Source organism: Colletotrichum scovillei, assembly GCF_011075155.1.
Source record: "Colletotrichum scovillei strain TJNH1 chromosome Unknown Contig00011, whole genome shotgun sequence".
Classification (NCBI taxonomy): domain Eukaryota; kingdom Fungi; phylum Ascomycota; class Sordariomycetes; order Glomerellales; family Glomerellaceae; genus Colletotrichum; species Colletotrichum scovillei.
Window position 1 is genome coordinate 1012227 of NW_023336269.1, and position 16518 is coordinate 1028744.

General features: G+C 55.9%; 4 protein-coding genes across 4 annotated transcripts; 2 read left to right on the forward strand and 2 right to left on the reverse strand.

Annotated features, from left to right (window-relative positions):
* Window positions 1-6681: 6681 nt before the first annotated feature.
* Window positions 6682-8262, forward strand: HER10_EVM0008680 (uncharacterized protein; the record flags this gene model as incomplete). Its single annotated transcript, XM_035478193.1, has 6 exons — window positions 6682-6768; window positions 6814-7023; window positions 7054-7426; window positions 7459-7562; window positions 7648-8040; window positions 8149-8262. 6 exons carry the CDS (start codon window positions 6682-6684, stop codon window positions 8260-8262), a joined length of 1281 nt encoding a protein of 426 aa, XP_035327081.1.
* Window positions 8263-9359: 1097 nt separating this feature from the next.
* On the reverse strand, window positions 9360-10349 carry HER10_EVM0002921 (haloacid dehalogenase-like hydrolase; the record flags this gene model as incomplete). The annotated part of the gene is made up of 2 exons (XM_035472612.1): window positions 9360-10272; window positions 10333-10349. The coding sequence occupies 2 exons, from the start codon at window positions 10347-10349 to the stop codon at window positions 9360-9362; spliced, it is 930 nt and encodes a 309-aa protein (XP_035326657.1).
* Window positions 10350-11076: 727 nt separating this feature from the next.
* Window positions 11077-12663, forward strand: HER10_EVM0000414 (uncharacterized protein). The gene is made up of 3 exons (XM_035470197.1): window positions 11077-11478; window positions 11693-12325; window positions 12396-12663. The coding sequence occupies exons 1-3, from the start codon at window positions 11371-11373 to the stop codon at window positions 12501-12503; spliced, it is 849 nt and encodes a 282-aa protein (XP_035326451.1). The 5' UTR covers window positions 11077-11370; the 3' UTR covers window positions 12504-12663.
* Window positions 12664-12685: 22 nt separating this feature from the next.
* HER10_EVM0005887 (uncharacterized protein) lies at window positions 12686-16158 on the reverse strand. Its single transcript, XM_035475489.1, has 3 exons — window positions 15472-16158; window positions 13191-15384; window positions 12686-13132 (listed from the first exon to the last, which is right to left on the reverse strand). The coding sequence occupies exons 1-3, from the start codon at window positions 15655-15657 to the stop codon at window positions 12918-12920; spliced, it is 2595 nt and encodes an 864-aa protein (XP_035326878.1). The 5' UTR covers window positions 15658-16158; the 3' UTR covers window positions 12686-12917.
* Window positions 16159-16518: the final 360 nt, after the last annotated feature.

The following is a 16518-nucleotide window of genomic DNA, read 5'->3' on the forward strand; positions in this document are numbered from 1 at the left end:
TAATTCTACCCTCTTGGGCTCTGGAGACCACCAAAAAAACTCAGAAGGGCAACGAGACCCGATGGGAAAGGCGACCTAACTCTGAAATGTGCTCTGAACTGTGTTTATTCTGGGAGAAAGAGAGGGATGGCAGCCTGTGGTTGGGACACTTTGGGCGTGGCGTGAAGACCAAACGAAACATGGGCAAAAGCTTCCCCGAATGGCCCCCTCGCCGAGACCTTGCTTGCTTGGGCCTATATTCGCAACCACTGACACTGTTAAGGTGAGGTGGGCGAATACGGTTGTAGGGTTTCCATGCTATTGAGCAGGCTGGATACACTGACAAACTGGGCTAACAACTGGGGTGGTGTCGCGAGACACTTTTCCCACTTCGGCTCTACTCGCCCCCTCCAACAACTGTGACATGAGCAACGACTCGCTTCATTCGGCTGATGCTTTCCAATCTCGCTCGGTCTTGCTAATTCTGTTCGACAACCCTGTTGAGGCTCTGGCTATAGTTACCAGCATAATAAGTCTGGTATACCATACGGATTTCCTAGCCAATTACGTAGTTTTTCGTCGACTGTCGTCTCTCTGTTTTGGCGCGCGGCCGGCACCGCCTATGGGATCGACGTACCCGGGGCAAGGGAGAATTGAGGTTGCGCCGGGGCATGGCGATCAAACCGTCCCGAGCGGCCTGGAGCAAAACAACTCGGCCGGCGGCGGCGGGGAGGGAATGAAAATGTTGGGGTGGTCCACTGAGTTACTGGAAGCGGACGGGCAGGCAAGGCAGGCATCCTTGAAGGGCAGAGAGATAGAACATGAGATAATCGGGAGCATCTGGCATGATGGTGGACGTCAAAACAAACCTGGGCGAGAATACGACGTTCCGCGACTAACATACGCCAGCTGCTGGCGAAGGCCGCGAATCACCCTTCTCGAGTCCCCACACTCACTACGCAGCAATGGAAACAGAAACCGCAACAAGAAGCGGTGCTGGACCTCTGGGCTCTGCTGAGAATCAGGCGGAAGCATCATCAAGCGGATGCAACTGCAACTCGTCCCGTAAAACGATGCCAATCATGCCAGGGCCCAGGGGCTAAGAGGGTTATAGTTGCTATTACGCGGCCTTGACGCTGAATGATGACCATTACCAGTGGAGTGCGCGCGCGCCGAGAGAAACTGTCATAGTCAAACAAGGGCTCATGATGGGTCAATAATTCCAAAAGAATCCACGGCCAAGCCTTCTCTTGCCTGGTTCGACGGTTGGCCTCGAGGGACGATGATACAAAGACGCAATAATACTGCGTACGCACTGACGATGGCCACAGTGGAATTTCTGGGCAGAGTTGCCAATGGATGGTCTCGGCATTCTGGGAAGCAAGAGAAGCCGAAGCAGTCCTGTGACAGTGACAGAGAAGCTCGAGAGAAACACGGACGGACGGGGGCTCTGTTCGAGCTCAGGAGTTATCCCTGAGCTCAAGAGAGAAAACCATTCGTCTTTCGCCGTCGGAGAATATTTGACTTCTCCAACGGGGGGAATTAGGATGACGAACTTCCGAATGATTTGAGGATGGAAAAGAAGCGAGGAAACATCACAAAAGGAAGCATTTGGGATGGAACAAACCTGTAGATGACAGGGTCCAAGTCACTTCACCATCAGGATTTAGGTAGGGACCGGGAAAATGGTGTGGGAAGCTGGCTGTGCTCTTTGGCTGAGGCAGCGCTCTTCCAGCCCTTCGACCATGATTCTAGCGGCACCTGGAACCCCGGAAAGGCGGATCTGCAACACCAGTCCCGCGCAAGGTACGGGCATGTGGGAGTGGGAAGTGCATGAGGGAGATGAGCGAGGATGATTGGGTGAAGGAGCCGTGTGCTGTGGCTGTGTGTGTGCGCTTCTGCTGCATGGTCCGAGAGACGCGGGTCTCGGAACAAGGATCGCGAGTTGATCTGGTCCTGATCCCCGTCATTCTTCAGTGGCATCTTACTGTGTAGTGTCGACTGTGTAGGTTATGGAGAACTTGGCTGAGTAGTTATTGCTTTGAGTGTGCAACATTGGCAGGTTTTGGAGAACCTGCATTGCCACTAGTATACTGGAAAGGAGAGAGGGGGCCCGATCTTGTGCTGGATACTGATCTGGTTTTTCGTCTTCATCGGCCCGGCATAGTCTCTCTCTTTCAGCTGGCCAGCAACTCGATCAGGAGTTTAGAACGGATAACCGGCGCCGAAAGGCGGATATTCCGAGCTCAGGCCAGGTTAGATGATGGAGCACGTCGGACCACGGCCGTGTTGCTCAAGAGAAGTCTCCTCTCTTCGAGTCTTTCTCAGTAGATGTTTTCTTCTCTGACAATCACTCGCACAACGACACACTCACGACGTCAACACATGCTCAATCCCAGCTCTCTAAAGCCAACGTGATCGTCACTATCAAAACAGGTACGGGCCTCTGAACCACAGACTTGCTGTGGCTGTCACCATCGGCAAACGCTTCTTCCATCTTAAAAAGTGGAACCAAGGGACCGCTCCGGTTTTAGAAGATCCCACACAAAAAGTGCTAAATCAAGCGAGAGGAGGGAACGTTTGGTTACGTTGTGGATGGTGTGCTGAGATCGAGACACGCCCGTGTGGTGCGTCCATCGCACACGTCCTACGCGGCCGCTCTTCGTCTGCCCAGCTCACTTCTCTCCTCTCTGCATCTGGGGACACACCCACAGGTCGTCCATCATCGCTCGCACCGCCCTCCTTCGCCTCAAGTTGTCACTGTGTCACTGAATCTCGCACTCTTCCCACTGTATCTTCTCCCCTTCCAATCCAAAAGAGTGACATAATCATTTGCCGCTGTATCCATATGCCCCAGCTCTTTTTCTGCGACTCTTCTGAATGTGCTTTCTTCCAAGAGTGCTCTCTGATGAATACATAGAAGATATAACTAACAGCAGAAATAGAGAGTAAGAAATGATAAGCAGGCAGTAATTAAGTATTGCAACCTTCGATTGACCGGCATCCAATCTCTTCACCCACTTGCCTTCCCAGGCTCTCATCTCTCCCTCCCTTTCGTAAATCTTCAGTCTCAGCCTCCCCGCCTTTGCGCCCACACTCTCATGTATGATGTACCTGCCTCTCAGGCATGGGTAGGTGATTTGTTTTCTTGCTGCTCTACCTTATCCACGCCCCCGTTCCAGTAAAATCCGTACCTGGTGTGAAAGAGGAAGAGAGGGGGAAGAGTTCTGGACTCACTCAATTCCGACGTCCATTCATTATCCATCCATCGGTCACTGACCGACTCCCTTCTGTGCCTGTATGTATCTGGTTGCCGGCCTGCCCACTCGCCCGAGAACCGGCGTCACTCAATCTCTCTTCGGCTTCGACTACCCACTCTGTCTGCCCTACTACCTAAACATAGCATAGCCGGCCCGTCAACGCTCTTCTCCCGCAGCATCTCTATTCCTTTTTCCCCAAGATCCTTTCAACCCAAGACTTTCTTCCTTCCCACCCGTCGACTTGACACTAGACGGAACACATCTCAATACAAAGCCAAGAGCCGTTGAGGTTTTGAGGCCAAGAAGGATCACACACGTAGTCTTGACCAAGACTTTTCCTCCATCACCAAGTTTGCGCCATCTGCGACAAACCAGCGTACTCGCGGCTTTTCGCGACGTTTCTCCATCCCAAGACTTTGTTGTCTTGGCTAGAACACTCCCTCACAACCATAACCCAGGGAGGGAACAAGACCCCCAAGGGCCACACCCCCCTGTCTCCTGGCTGGCTCCTGGAGTCCTGGCACCCCCGATCCCGACCTGAGGTACCCTCTCAGTTGGGAAACCCATCCCGCTTGATCCCGCTCCTTTGCCGAGAGATTTCAACTCTCGACACTACCTACCTTACCTGTCTCCATCCTCCGCCGCCCAGGTTCTCATGTCGTTGTCGTTCTTGTTCGCATCCCTTCTGCCTCGTTGTCCTGCCCTCTGATGGGAATCATCAGCGACATCGTAGCGCGATACAAGTCTTCCCTCCACCCTTGACTATCTTGAAGCAGATACACCCAAGGCCGGATAGGACCGGGGAGATCGCAGCATCAGAGACAAGACGACACCACGCCGGCAAAAGAGGAACGAGAACTCTGTTGCACCCACTGCCCACTCGTCCAAGTCTCTCCAACACCCACGCACTGCCTACTCGGTACAGCGCCTCGCCCCAGACTGTCCACAGTCCGCCCACCCATCGCCCGGGATTCCTGCATATGTAAACGACCTAGCGGGCACGAGAACAGACCAAGTCTCACCCTTCCCTCCACCTGTACCGTCCACACACACACTCGCTCGCACTCACTCACACACACCATCCACACCTTACCACACACCGTAAGGTATTACCCAACGTAACGCCCTGGCCTGAAAGAGACGGAGCACAGAGCACACACAGCACAGAGAGTGAGAGTGAGAGAGACAGGGAAAAGGGGACCACTCTTCACACTTCACCATCTTTTACGCTAGTCAAGTCAATCCCGTTCCATCCCAGGAGGCGACTAGCAGCTTGTGACTTTTACATCTCGACTTTTCACTCTCACAAACCGCACTCCATTCTCCGCTTTCTCTCTCTCACACACACACTACACACTCACAACTCGACTCGACGCTCAACTCACTCACCGACACACTCTCACCTCACACCTCACCCCCTTACCCGACGCCCTCAACGCTGCTGCATCGCGCGCACCGCATAGCCGACAACCCGTTCGACTCCGATCGTCGTCTTCAATCTCACCACCACCTAGGACCAACATAGTGTCCAGTACCGAGATAGCAAACTCGATAACCCGCAGACTCCTCTCTCCCTTCCCCGCGATAGGCTGCCTCTTCCTAGTAGCCCCCCATTTTCGGCTCCGTACATTTGAGAGAGAACACTTTGAGAGAGAAGAGAGAGAGAGAGCCCCCTGCAGCTGCGCGCTCTCACTCACTCGCTCACTCACTCACTCCAATCCCCGCCTACGCGCCTCTTTTCACTCTCATCGTGAGAGGGCCGAATAATCTCATCCAACGACCGCTCATCAGCGCATTTTCTCTCTCACGACACAAAACATCGACAGCGACATCACCAACTTCCAACAACGTCAACCAGCGTTTGATGCCCACGACGACCTCCCAATCGCAACCCACTTCACCACAATCAGGTGTCCCGAGCAATCACTGAAAGAAATAGGCCGCGCATCGCTCCCACCCTCATCGATCCCCATCCGTCTCTACTCGCCAGAGACGGATCTTTCGAGTAGCCCTGGAGGCATACGACGCCTCTGCAGGCGTCCTCGTGCCAGGCTTTGGCCTCGGTTCGGCGGTGCTGAATCCCTTTGAGCATCCGCCCCTCGACTTCGTCCACGATCCTTACCACCTAGTAGGAGGCGACAACGACGACGACGACGACGAGGACCAGGTCTCCTCCCTCTCCTTCGGCTTCTCCTCCGACTTTACGCCAGACTTTACCCTCGGCCCCGACGCCGACGCCGCCTCCAACTCGGAATCGGCATCTTCGTATCTCGGGAATCATCACCAACACCACCAGTCCAACTATCTCAACCAGCAGCATCATCATCACCATCATCAACAGCACTACCAACACAACGCCGCAGACACCATGAACTTGCCCAGCTCCCACATCCCGCCCCGCCGCAGCGCGAGCATCCACTCCCTCACCCCGTCGCGCGACCTGCTCGTCAAGCCCAAGTCCCCAGAGAAATCCGCCGCCGCCGCCGCCGCGACCGCCACCAAATCAAAACGAGTGCGGACGGGCTGTCTAACGTGTAGGGAACGGCATCTAAAATGTGACGAAGGGTTACCAGACTGTCTAAATTGTCGAAAAAGCAGTCGAGAATGCAAACGCGGCGTGAGGCTTAATTTTATAGACGTGCAGGTCAAGAAACCGCCGTACATGCCACCCACTGTTGAGTGGTCAGGTGAGTTGCGAATGCCCTCATTTTAATCGATTGCTCATTTCCGTCGGCCACTCACCCCCTCTGTGCATCACTCATCATCTCTTGAAGAAAGAGGATTGAAAACGGTCAGGATGAAGTACTTGGACCCCCATGCTAACGAACCTACAGTTCAATTCCAAGATGAATCGAGGCTCATCGCCTCAGAATACGTCGGAGGCCTCGGCCGGTACGCTCATCTTGATAAAAAGGCCGCCGTCGCCCCTCCGCCACGGCATCTAGGCCACCTAGAGCCGACCCTCCGGCATCAATCCCACCTACTCCCACACGCAAGAGCAAGCGGCCCAGACGCCTCCGTCTCACCGAGAACTCACCTCCTCCACCACCCACCACCGCCGCCGCCGCCCCCGGCCTACAGCCACCACCCGTACTATCGCGATCCCCCTCCCCCGCGAGCAGGAGTCGGAGGAGGACCCATCGAGTCATCATCATCATCATCAGCCTACCCGCGCCGCGAGAGCGAGTCCGCCTACCTCACGCCCCAAAACTCGGCTCACCCAGCGCAGACGGCACCTCACCACCCCTACAGCCTCCACGAGCACTTCGCCTCGTACCGCGACACCGGCGCCGGCGGCATCCCCAACAGCCGCGCCCACGGCCACCACCGCGACAGCGACGCCTCGAGCGCGGCCTCCATCGTCCCGCAACCCACCGCCCCGCCACCGAGCTACCGCAGCAGCGCCGCCGCCGCCGGGAACCCCCTGGCCGTAGACGGCATGATGACCCCCCCGCCGAGCGAAAAGGCCACCGCTGGCGAGAGGGAATACCTCAACTCCCCCGAGGAGATCCTCTACATGCAAGTCTTCGTCGAAGAGGTCGGCGTCTGGATGGACTCTCTCGACAAAGAAAAGCACTTCTCCCGCCTGATCCCCTACCACGCCCTCAAATCCCCCATGCTCCTCAACGCCTTCCTCGCCTGCGGCGTAAAGCACCTCACGCTCGTCAACCCGGCCTACGAGGACGACAAGGCCCTCTTCTACTACGACACCGCCACCACGCAGCTCCTCCGCAGCCTGCAGAACCCGGATCGCAACACGGGCGAGTGCGCCACCACGGCCGTCGTCCTCAACGTCTACGAAATCATGTCCGAGAAGCCCGCCCAGCGCATGAACCACATCGCCGGCGCCCGCGCCCTCGTCCGCGAGTGTAAGTGGGACGCCCGGTCCTCCGGCATCGGCGCCGCGTGCTTCTGGCTCAACATCGGCATGGAGGTGCTCTCGTGCCTCGCCTTCAACTGGCAGACGTCGTGGGATCCCGATCAGTGGGGTCTGGATATGAACTTCACCAACGAGGGCTGCGGTCCGGCTGGATCGGCGGCGGCGGCTGCAAGATCCGGTGACGGCTTCGGACAGGAGGAGGTCTGGGTCCATCGGATTCTGTACATCGTGGCCAAGATTGCAAACTTCCGCGCCACGATCCCGCGGTTCCAGGAGCCGAGCCCGCACGACGAGCAGATCCGCCTGGGTAATAGGCTCCAGCAGTGGCAGGATCTCAAGAAGCTCTGCGACAAGTGGAACAACGCCTGCCCGAGGACGATGCACCCGTTCGGATACCTCTACCCATCGCAAACAAACTCCAAATCCGCCTTCCCCAACGTCTGGTAAGTCTCGCCCTCCTCACGTTCTCTCAAACTTTCCCCCCTCAGCCATTCTACGTGAACTAACAAACTCCAAAGGCTCATCAAGCGCGCCGCCATCATCGGCCGCCTCTTCTACCACACAGCCCAATGCCTCCTCGCCCAGACAAACCCAATGGAACCAGGCCGCGCCTCGGAAGAAATGCGCGCCCTCCAGCTCCACCACGCCCACCAAGTCTGCGGCATCGTAGCCCACACAAAAGACCGCGGCGTCGCCTCCGTCGCGATCCGCTCCCTCGCCATCGCCTCCGCCGTCCTCACCGACCCGCGCGAGCAGGAGGAGGTCCTCGAGATCCTCGACAAGATCCACGCCGAGAGCGGGTGGCGCCTCGGCAGCATCCACGGCGAGCTCAAGAAGGCGTGGGGCTGGCCTTCGCCCGCGCCGTCGCACGCTTCGCTTAGCGGTCCGTCGGGTGGTGCTGCTGGGGACCATCGAGGTTCCGTGGGGAGTTATGGTGGTGGGAGACCGGGTCCGCCGGGGAACCCGCCTGCCATGGCGACTTCGAGCGCGCCGTCTGCGTCGAGCGCTGCTGCTTCTGCGCCGATGAAGGCTCTCGTGAACCCGCTTTCGTATGCCGACTTTAGTTTGCCGAATGCCCCCTACAAAGACTGGTGGAAGCCGCCGAATCGCCATGATTCGTATAGCTACCAGGGTTTCCCATGATAACCTCTTCCTTCGCTTCTTTTTCTATTCTTCTTTTCTCAAAGTTGGCTTGTCTTTTTTCTTTTTCTTCTTCTTTTTCTTACTTTACTCCACTGTTCCAACCTGAGCCCTTGCAACGAAACCGTAAGAGAGGGAAAGGACGGGTTCATATATATAATATTCTTCAAGAAAACAGGAGGCGGACAGTTGCTCTCCAAACGTTTCAACATCGTGGATTCACCGAAAACCCAAAAGAGGGCTGGCACTGGTTTGCTAACCCACCCTACCTTACGATTACGACTCCCTTTATCCTCTTTTATCTTTTTTTTGGTTCTTCTTCTCTTCTCCTGCATCATCTTTTTCATACAAAGGCTACAATTCGGAGAGGAGGGCACCACGGCTTTACAGGACGGTCGGCAAAGCATCGCGTCAGAGTCCATGGTTCAGAGCACCATGAGGGTTGTTGGAAGGAATTGCAAATGGACAATGGGACATGTGGGCGTTCCGGCACTTCACACAGACAAAGGGGGAAAGATGGTTTTTATGCTGAGATGCGCTCCAGCACTTGAAGAGGCTCCAATGGTTGGGAGACCCCAGATTGCTCTGCAAAGGGCACCGATACCATGAGATATTTACTATTATTCTATCTTGGGCACACACTTTTGCTCCTTATTTACTGTTCTTTCAGTTCGTCACACACAAAGTACTCTAGGTTTAAGGAACCGTTTTGGATCGTTATCTGTATTATCTGGTATCTTGTTTTATTCGAATGGGGAAGGGGATGCTGGGGCTCTGTCTAACGCGGGAGGGAATTTATCGCAATGCCAATGCTCAAAAAGCAAATGTCAAGCGCTCAGTGTCTTGACACCAAGAACTTTCTATGGAAAAAAGTTGATTTTCCTTCCCTTTCCAGACTCATCTTCTAATGATGTGCCCAAAATCCATTGACCCATTCGTCCAATCGTCGTGAAATCCGTTTGTCCCATCTATCGCCGTTTCTTCGTGAAAATTGCTCAACAAAGAGAAAAGAAGGCAAGAAAACTCATAGTCTGCGGGGTCAAGCTAGGAATTATGCCAAGCCACGTTGCAAGAGTTTCTTGCTTGCTGAAAGTAGTGCATTAAGCAGAGCCGTTGGTGTTGGCGACGACGCTGCCGCTGACGTTCTCCTTCATAAAGGGCTCGTTGTCGACCTCAATGGTAGGGATGGTCATGCCAAACTTCTCGTAAGGGAAGTTCTCGAGAGTGGGCAGGTACTCGGCCCAGCCGTCGTCAATCTCGCCGACCTGGTGCATGTCGACCTGGCCGGCCTCGCCAGTGCGGCCAGCGAGGACCTCCTTCTCGCGGCCGGCGTACTCCTTGAGGAGCATCTTGTGGGGGCACCAGATAACACGCATGCCGGCGCGGCGACCAGCCTCGACACCGGGAACAGAGTCCTCGAAGACGAGGCACTCCTCGGGGGTGATGGGCTTCTCGCCCTCGGGAAGAGACTCGTTGATGGTCTTGAGGGCCAGAAGGAAGATGTCGGGGTTGGGCTTGCCGCGGCCAGGGGCAATGCGGGTATCGTCACCCAGGACACGGCGCTGGGAAGGGAAGACGGAGAAGAGCTCAGTCAGGTGGTCAGACTTGAGCTTGAAGTTGGCCTCGTGAGAGGAGGTGGCCAGGGCAATGTGAACGCGCTGGGCAGTCTTGCCGTCAGCAGTGGCGGGCTTGTGGTCGAAGTAGCGGGTGCGACCGAGGTTCTGGAGGAGCTGGGGGATGCCGGGGAGAGGCTTGGTGGAGGGGAAGATCTGGCGCTGGAGAGCGGACAGCTTCTGGTGGTACTCCTCATGGGTAATGGGGAGCTGAGCCCACTCGTGGAAGATGCGAGTGGCGTCAGGACCAGGGCGGCCCTGAAGCTTAGCCTTGATGTTCCAGGGAAGGAGAGGGCGGCCGTACTGCTCGAGGACGATGTTGATGCAGGCGGTGTAGAGGTCTTCGGTGTCTAGGAGGAGGCCGTCCATGTCGAACAGGCAGGCCCGGACGGGAGGGAAGCTAGATAGGTCAAGATCAGTCAATCGATTCATTGAGGCCGAAGGAGGAGAGAAGACTTACTCGGTGCGAGGAGCCATTGCGACGGTAGGCAAGTTGTGACGACGGTGGGATGGATGGGGAGTGCGAAGGTAAGAGAGAGGAAGAGGAGGTAGCAATTGAGTATCCTCGAGACAATTGTCGAAGGAGGAGTGGTTGAGGGTGGAAGAGGGAAAGGTGATGGAAGAGGTCTGAAGAAAAAGAGAAATCTCCAGTTGGGGTATCGCGAGGAAAGTTTGTGGAGGTGAAGAAAAAGGCGGAGGATTTTTTTTAGCAGCAGCCAAAATAGGCCTTTTGATCCTTTCTCGGAAGGACCTGAGTCAACAAAGTGAACTTGAGGGACGGAAGGAACAATGGACAGGAAGCCAAAAGGTCAAACGGGCAGGGGCGTTCAGGAACAACGGCGGGGTGAAAACGGAAGCGGAAGGCACCGATGGAGGGGTCGCTCAGCTCTTTCCCGAATAAAATGGCGACCAGACGGGGAAGTGGGGCCATGTATCCCCGTACACTGTGCTTGTACCTTTTACCTTTGGCATCACACCTTAGGATGCCGCATGGGTACCTACGGTATGAGGGAGGAAGTCACCGTGACTAATACAAAGAAGAGTCGAATGTCTCTAAGATATTCTCACACTGAAATACTTCAACATGGTGTTCTCGTCGGGCTACCTATTTCCGTAATGTAGACAGCTTGATTCTACTAAATGCACCTCAAACCTACGAACAATAGTATAGCCATAAGAGGAGTACAGTTCAAGCGACAGCGCATACTGTACTCACTCATGGTAAATCGATTGGATCCCAGCCAGGCCAGCCGCTGAAAGACCCCTAAAGCGCTGTATCCGCCAGGTACCTGTAGCGAATTGGGTCAGCAAGATGTGGCTTCCACCGCCCAAAAACATGTGAACAGCCTCAACGTCCCACCCGCACCAAATCCACGTGGGGACGAGACACCTCAGTGACGACATTCCTGGGGCTGCCTTGCCTGCAACCTCTTTGGCTCAGCTTGACATCTACACTCAACGTCAAGCAAGCCTACGACAATTCACTGTTACCGTCAAGATGGCGTCCAAGGGGACAGAGATGGATGCCCAGGGCAAGGGCAAGAGTACGTCGGTCAAGGATGAGCCTGAAGAGGTCCAGGAGAAGTTCTCTCCTGAAGAGGAGGCGGTAAGGCAAATTGTTCCCTTGCTCTCATTCTATGCATTTTAATCTTCTCGAGTAAGCTCTTCAGGTATACAAATGAAATCACATGAAGCCATGGCTGGCAAGTGCCGGATCCCTCAATCTCACTCCACCTCTACGATGAGCTCAACTCTCACCTCATGGACCATGAAAAGCTACTCCGACCTTGATCTCAATCCCCTCATCTAACACACCGCAGTCCCTCCTATCCGAATCCAACACCCACAAAACCGAAGCAAACGCCCTCTTCGCATCCTCCCAATACACCTCCGCCATCGCAAAATACGACGAGGCCGTCTCCGTCTGCCCAAACTACCTAGACTACGACCTCGCCGTCCTCCGCTCCAACATCTCCGCCTGCCACCTCAAACTCTCCCAGTGGAAAGACGCAATCTCCTCCGCCTCCGCCGCCCTCGACTCCCTAGACCGCATCGACAAGGAATCCGCCCTCGCCCAGGAACGCCGCGAGAAGCGCAAGGCCGAAGAGGAAGAGGGCGTGGAGGAGGAAATCGTCAGCTCCGGCGCCAGCGCCGCTGCCCCCGCGCCCGTCACCTCCGCGGAAGATGAGGAGGAAGTCGCGCGCAGGAAGAGAGCGGACGACGTCCTGCGTATCCGGGCGAAGGCGCTCATGCGGAGGGCGAGGGCGCGGAGCGAGGAGGGCGGGTGGCAGAACCTCGCGGGCGCGGAGGAGGATTATAAAGCGCTGGCTAAGATGGGGAACCTCGCGGGCGCGGATCGCAAGATTGTGCAGACGCAGTTGAGGGTGTTGCCGCCGAGGACCAAGGCTGCGCAGGAGGCGGAGACGGCGGAGATGTGGGGGAAGCTTAAGGATGTGAGTCCCTGAACATGAAAATTCAAGAGATTGCTGTGACAGTGTTGTGCTTGCTAACATATGGGTATAGCTGGGCAACGGCATTCTGAAGCCGTTTGGACTGAGTACGGATAACTTCCAGATGGTCAAGGATGAGAAGACGGGAGGGTACTCGATGAACTTTAACCAGGGTCAATGAGCCTGGCCATCATCACATTTGGTCTGAGAAGAAAACAGCATTTTGATGTAGGCATGGAAGAAGCGATGGCATCATAGAAACACAGGAAGCCCATAAGCATAGCTCATTCAGGCGAATAACCTAATTTCTCGTCCATGATGGTTCGGGGACGATGATCACTCATCTAGTAAAAGTTCGTAAAGGGTTGGATCGCTCAACTCTGCAAGAGTGTCTATCAAAAGGGCACCATTCATGTGCTAGTACAATAACAGTAAGCACAAGCCAAAGTGGCCCTTGTTGGTATTAATGCATTAATTCACGTTATTCATAGGGATGTTTTTTCCAAACTCCTCCAATATCCATCTGTTCCCCCCTATTCCACCATTTGGCCTTTCATCCATAATAAACCAAGACAATATCCAATTTCCTGGTGTCTTAGGTGTAGATACTCTCGGTAATCTGATTCACCTGCAGTCCCTTCTCCGCCATCTCGGCGTCCCGCAAAAAGTCGAGCGGGAACCAGACGAGGTGGCCCTTGATCTGGTCAATCTTTTGCCGCGCGTCCGCCGCGGGCATGAACTGATCGAAAATATGGCCCGCCTTGACGCCCTTTGGCGGCAGGTATCTGTCGTAGTCGTCAAAGGTTTTGACTGTAGGTAATGATGTTAGCTCTGATTCAAAACCGCAAAATGTGAGAGGAAAACATACTGTGGTCATCAGGATCGGCGTGGAACAGGTGACGGTACAGATCCGTGTTCCGCGTAGCGTTGCCCGTCCACATCTCCCACAGCTCGTCGTTCATCGGATCCTCGACAAACTTCCACGTCTCGTCGCGGTCCCACGGGTCATTCTCCGCGTGGCCCGGCGGGCGCGCGTTGGGGTCCTGCGACCCGTCCAGGTCCTGCGCGGGCAGAAGGCCAAGATGCTCGCGCCAAAGGTACCGGCGCAGCGAGGTCGCGTGCCACCCGGCCTCATAGGGCTTGCCGTCCATTGTACTCGGCACACGCTTCGTGTCCTCCATGACGATGCTGAGCTCGCTGTCGTGGTATCCCAGCTGACTGCGGTCGTTGAGGTTGCTGGAGCCGCAGACGACGATGCGGTCGTCGACGATGAGCAGCTTGGAGTGGATGTAGAGCTCCTCCTGGATCCAGTTGCGGATCTCCGTCTCCGGGTCCTCGTCCTCCCACGGCTCGTCCTCGATGGATCCGGAGTTGGCCATGGCGTGCTGCGCGACTGAGGTCTTGTTGCTGAGCTGCGCGTCGCCGAGGCTGGCTTCGAAGCGCTGCTTGGCGTCGATGGCGTTTTGGGCTTCCGTGGTCTTGCCGCCGCCGACCTGTTCGGCCTTGGCGCCCATGTGCTCGTCGCGCTCCTTCTCGGTGGGGTCGTTGATGCCGTGGATTCCCGTGCCCATGACCTCTTCGGCTTGCGCGCGCTGCACCTCGGCGTACTTGACGCCCGTGTCCTTTTCTCTCTTCTCCACGGCGGATGTGCGGTTGAGACGGTCGTAGGAGCGCAGGTTGAAGAAGAAGATGTGGTTTCTGGGGTCGATGCCCTCCTTCTTGACCTGCTCGAAGATGGAGTGCTCGCCGCGGCAGATTGATTTGTACTGGTAGTCCATGATGGCACGGGTACCCGTGGCCGCATCATCTCGGAGGTCGCCGGCGAAACCGGGAATGGCGGGGATGAGGACGATGACGCGGAACTTGCGACCCTCCTTGCCAGCCCTCACGACGGCGTCGACAATAGCTCGGCCGATTCGGTTGTGGATCGGTGCCTGCTGGTCGCCGGTGGCGGTGATGAAGAACTGGTTCTCTATGTAGACAAAGTGCTCGGCCTTGCTGATGATCTCGCAGTAGGCGTTCTGGATCGAGTGATCGGTCAGGATACCGCTAGACCAGTCGGCGCTGGACCGCACGATCTGGGCGTGCATGGATCCCTTGTTCTCCAGGTTCGACAGGCTCTTCTCGTCCAGAGGGTGGGTGAGGTACTCTCCGACAGGATGCTTAGGCCGTTGGACTCCCACGAGGTCCTCGTCTTCAGCCAGGCGGCCGCGCAGCTGGATCCAGTCGAAGCGGTCGTCGCGCTTGTACTTGTCGCGCTTCACAAAGTTCCAGCGCAGGACAAAGTGCTCTGCGATATCGTAGACGCAGGGGCCGACGACACCCATGGATACGTCATGCCAGGGCATGCGCCCGTACTCGGCCTTGCTCAATTCATTCTGCTTCCAGTCTTGAACGTTTTGGAAATCCATGATTCTGTTGTTGTTGAAGTCCTGTCCGGGCCAGACCTCGTTCTGAACGCCTTCGGGATGCGCGTCGGCAAGAGGGTGGGTGTGGCTGTCCCAGCGACCGAAGCACAGATCGAGACCTCCGATAAAGGCCATGGCATAGTCAATGACGATGAACTTTTCATGATGGGCCCAGTAGAATGTCATGTCGGCGCCGTTGGAGAGGACATTGTGGTCGGGGTGGCGCATAATCTTGATGTTGCCGTAGCCAGGCGAGCCCTCGGGGCATAGAGCCTGCAGAGCATGCTTTGTGTGGGCAGAGTTGCACGTCAGAGCGGCCTCAACTTCACGGTAGACAATGATGTGAATCTGGACGCCGGCCTCGGCGCGGCGCTTCAGGACCTGATCCAGCCTCCATTCCTTGTTGTGGTGAGGGGGGCGGCGCAAGAACAGCTCGGGGGACAACCACCAGTCGCAAATGTAGATGGTCTCCTTTGCGGTCTCGAGAGCCTCGGAGACGGCCCAGAAGTAGTCGCGTCCATCGACGTACCACTTGATCAGGTTGCCGTCGCGCTCCGGGAAGAAGGATTTGAATCGGTGCTCCTCTCCGATCTTTGTCCGCTTGTCGTCGGTGGCCTTTTCGTGCTCCTCGTCGTGGCGGTGGTTGGCGTTGAACTGGGGCGCAAGTCAGTTGTGCTGGTCGCTCCAGGCAGCTAGCTTTCCATGTTGGATGAGCTTCAATGGGGAGGGAAACGGTCTTACAAGGTTGGCCAGCTTGCCAATCTGGTGCTTCTTGTGCACAAGATGAACTTTTGCGTCATGGAGATGGGTGCCCTCGAGCTTGTCCTCCAGCTCCCGGAATGGCTTCTTCAGCTTGTCCATGAAACCGCCGCCGCTGCCGCTTTCCTCCTTCTTGTGGCCATGGTCGCTTGTGGTCATGAGCCCCATGATTACGGTTGGTTGCCCTGGGCTTTGAACGGAGGGGGTATTCGAATGGGAGAAGTGCGCAAGCTCTCAAAGTTGGTATCTCTAGATCATGAAGTCGTGGGGAACGGAACGGATTGTTGAAGTTGAAGTTAATGGGTGTGGCTGGTGTGGAGGGGTATCATAGGATGCGCGGGGTACACTGGATGGCGGGGTGAACAAGTTGAAGCATTCCAGCCCGAGTATGCAGCACTCGGATGGGGAAAGGTCAGTGGAAAGTGTTTAAGCTTCGTGTAGCTTGGACTTGTAGGTGTGGGAATGGGTTCAGGAGCAGGGAGAAGAGAAGACGAGACGGAGGAAGAGAAAGAAAAGAACGGTAATGGAGGGACGGCGCGTGGGAAGGGGAAAGTAGTAAAGCTTGGAGGGAAACCTTGAAATTAGAAACCCCGGGCTATGTCATTCCCGTCACTCGTGCGCCGGCGGGAGAACTAATCAAGCAGGTTAATTGGGGTGCGAGGATCGAGAGTAGTTCGGCCGGAAGCAGGATCCAAGGCCAAGGAAAGCGAACAGAAAATGGAACTCTCACTCGCGCACTTTGGGAGAAAAGTGTGGGCGCAACGCTGGGACGGGGGGGAACGACACACACGACGATTGTTGGTGGTGAGACACGACAAGACTAAGAACAGGTACTTTTGAATAGCGTAAAATTTGTATGCAGGATGAAGTACCTCCCACCCACCTCGGTATCGGCCCTGCGTAGGCGCAAACAGGCACGCAGCCACGGATAATTACAGTCGCACTCGATTTCAAGGCGGGGCAACTGTGACGATCCGCTGGGTCGAACGACTCGAGTCTTGGACGACAATCATCCATGCTGACCAGCCC

Coding starts and splice junctions, on each gene's coding strand:
- HER10_EVM0000414 (XM_035470197.1), top strand. CDS start 11,371: ATGGCGTCCAAGGGGACAGAGATGGATGCCCAGGGCAAGGGCAAGAGT. Junction 11,479..11,692: donor TCTCTCCTGAAGAGGAGGCG/GTAAGGCAAATT, acceptor AACACACCGCAG/TCCCTCCTATCCGAATCCAA. Junction 12,326..12,395: donor TGTGGGGGAAGCTTAAGGAT/GTGAGTCCCTGA, acceptor ATATGGGTATAG/CTGGGCAACGGCATTCTGAA.
- HER10_EVM0005887 (XM_035475489.1), bottom strand. CDS start 15,657: ATGGGGCTCATGACCACAAGCGACCATGGCCACAAGAAGGAGGAAAGC. Junction 15,385..15,471: donor TTGGCAAGCTGGCCAACCTT/GTAAGACCGTTT, acceptor CTTGCGCCCCAG/TTCAACGCCAACCACCGCCA. Junction 13,133..13,190: donor CGCCGATCCTGATGACCACA/GTATGTTTTCCT, acceptor CATTACCTACAG/TCAAAACCTTTGACGACTAC.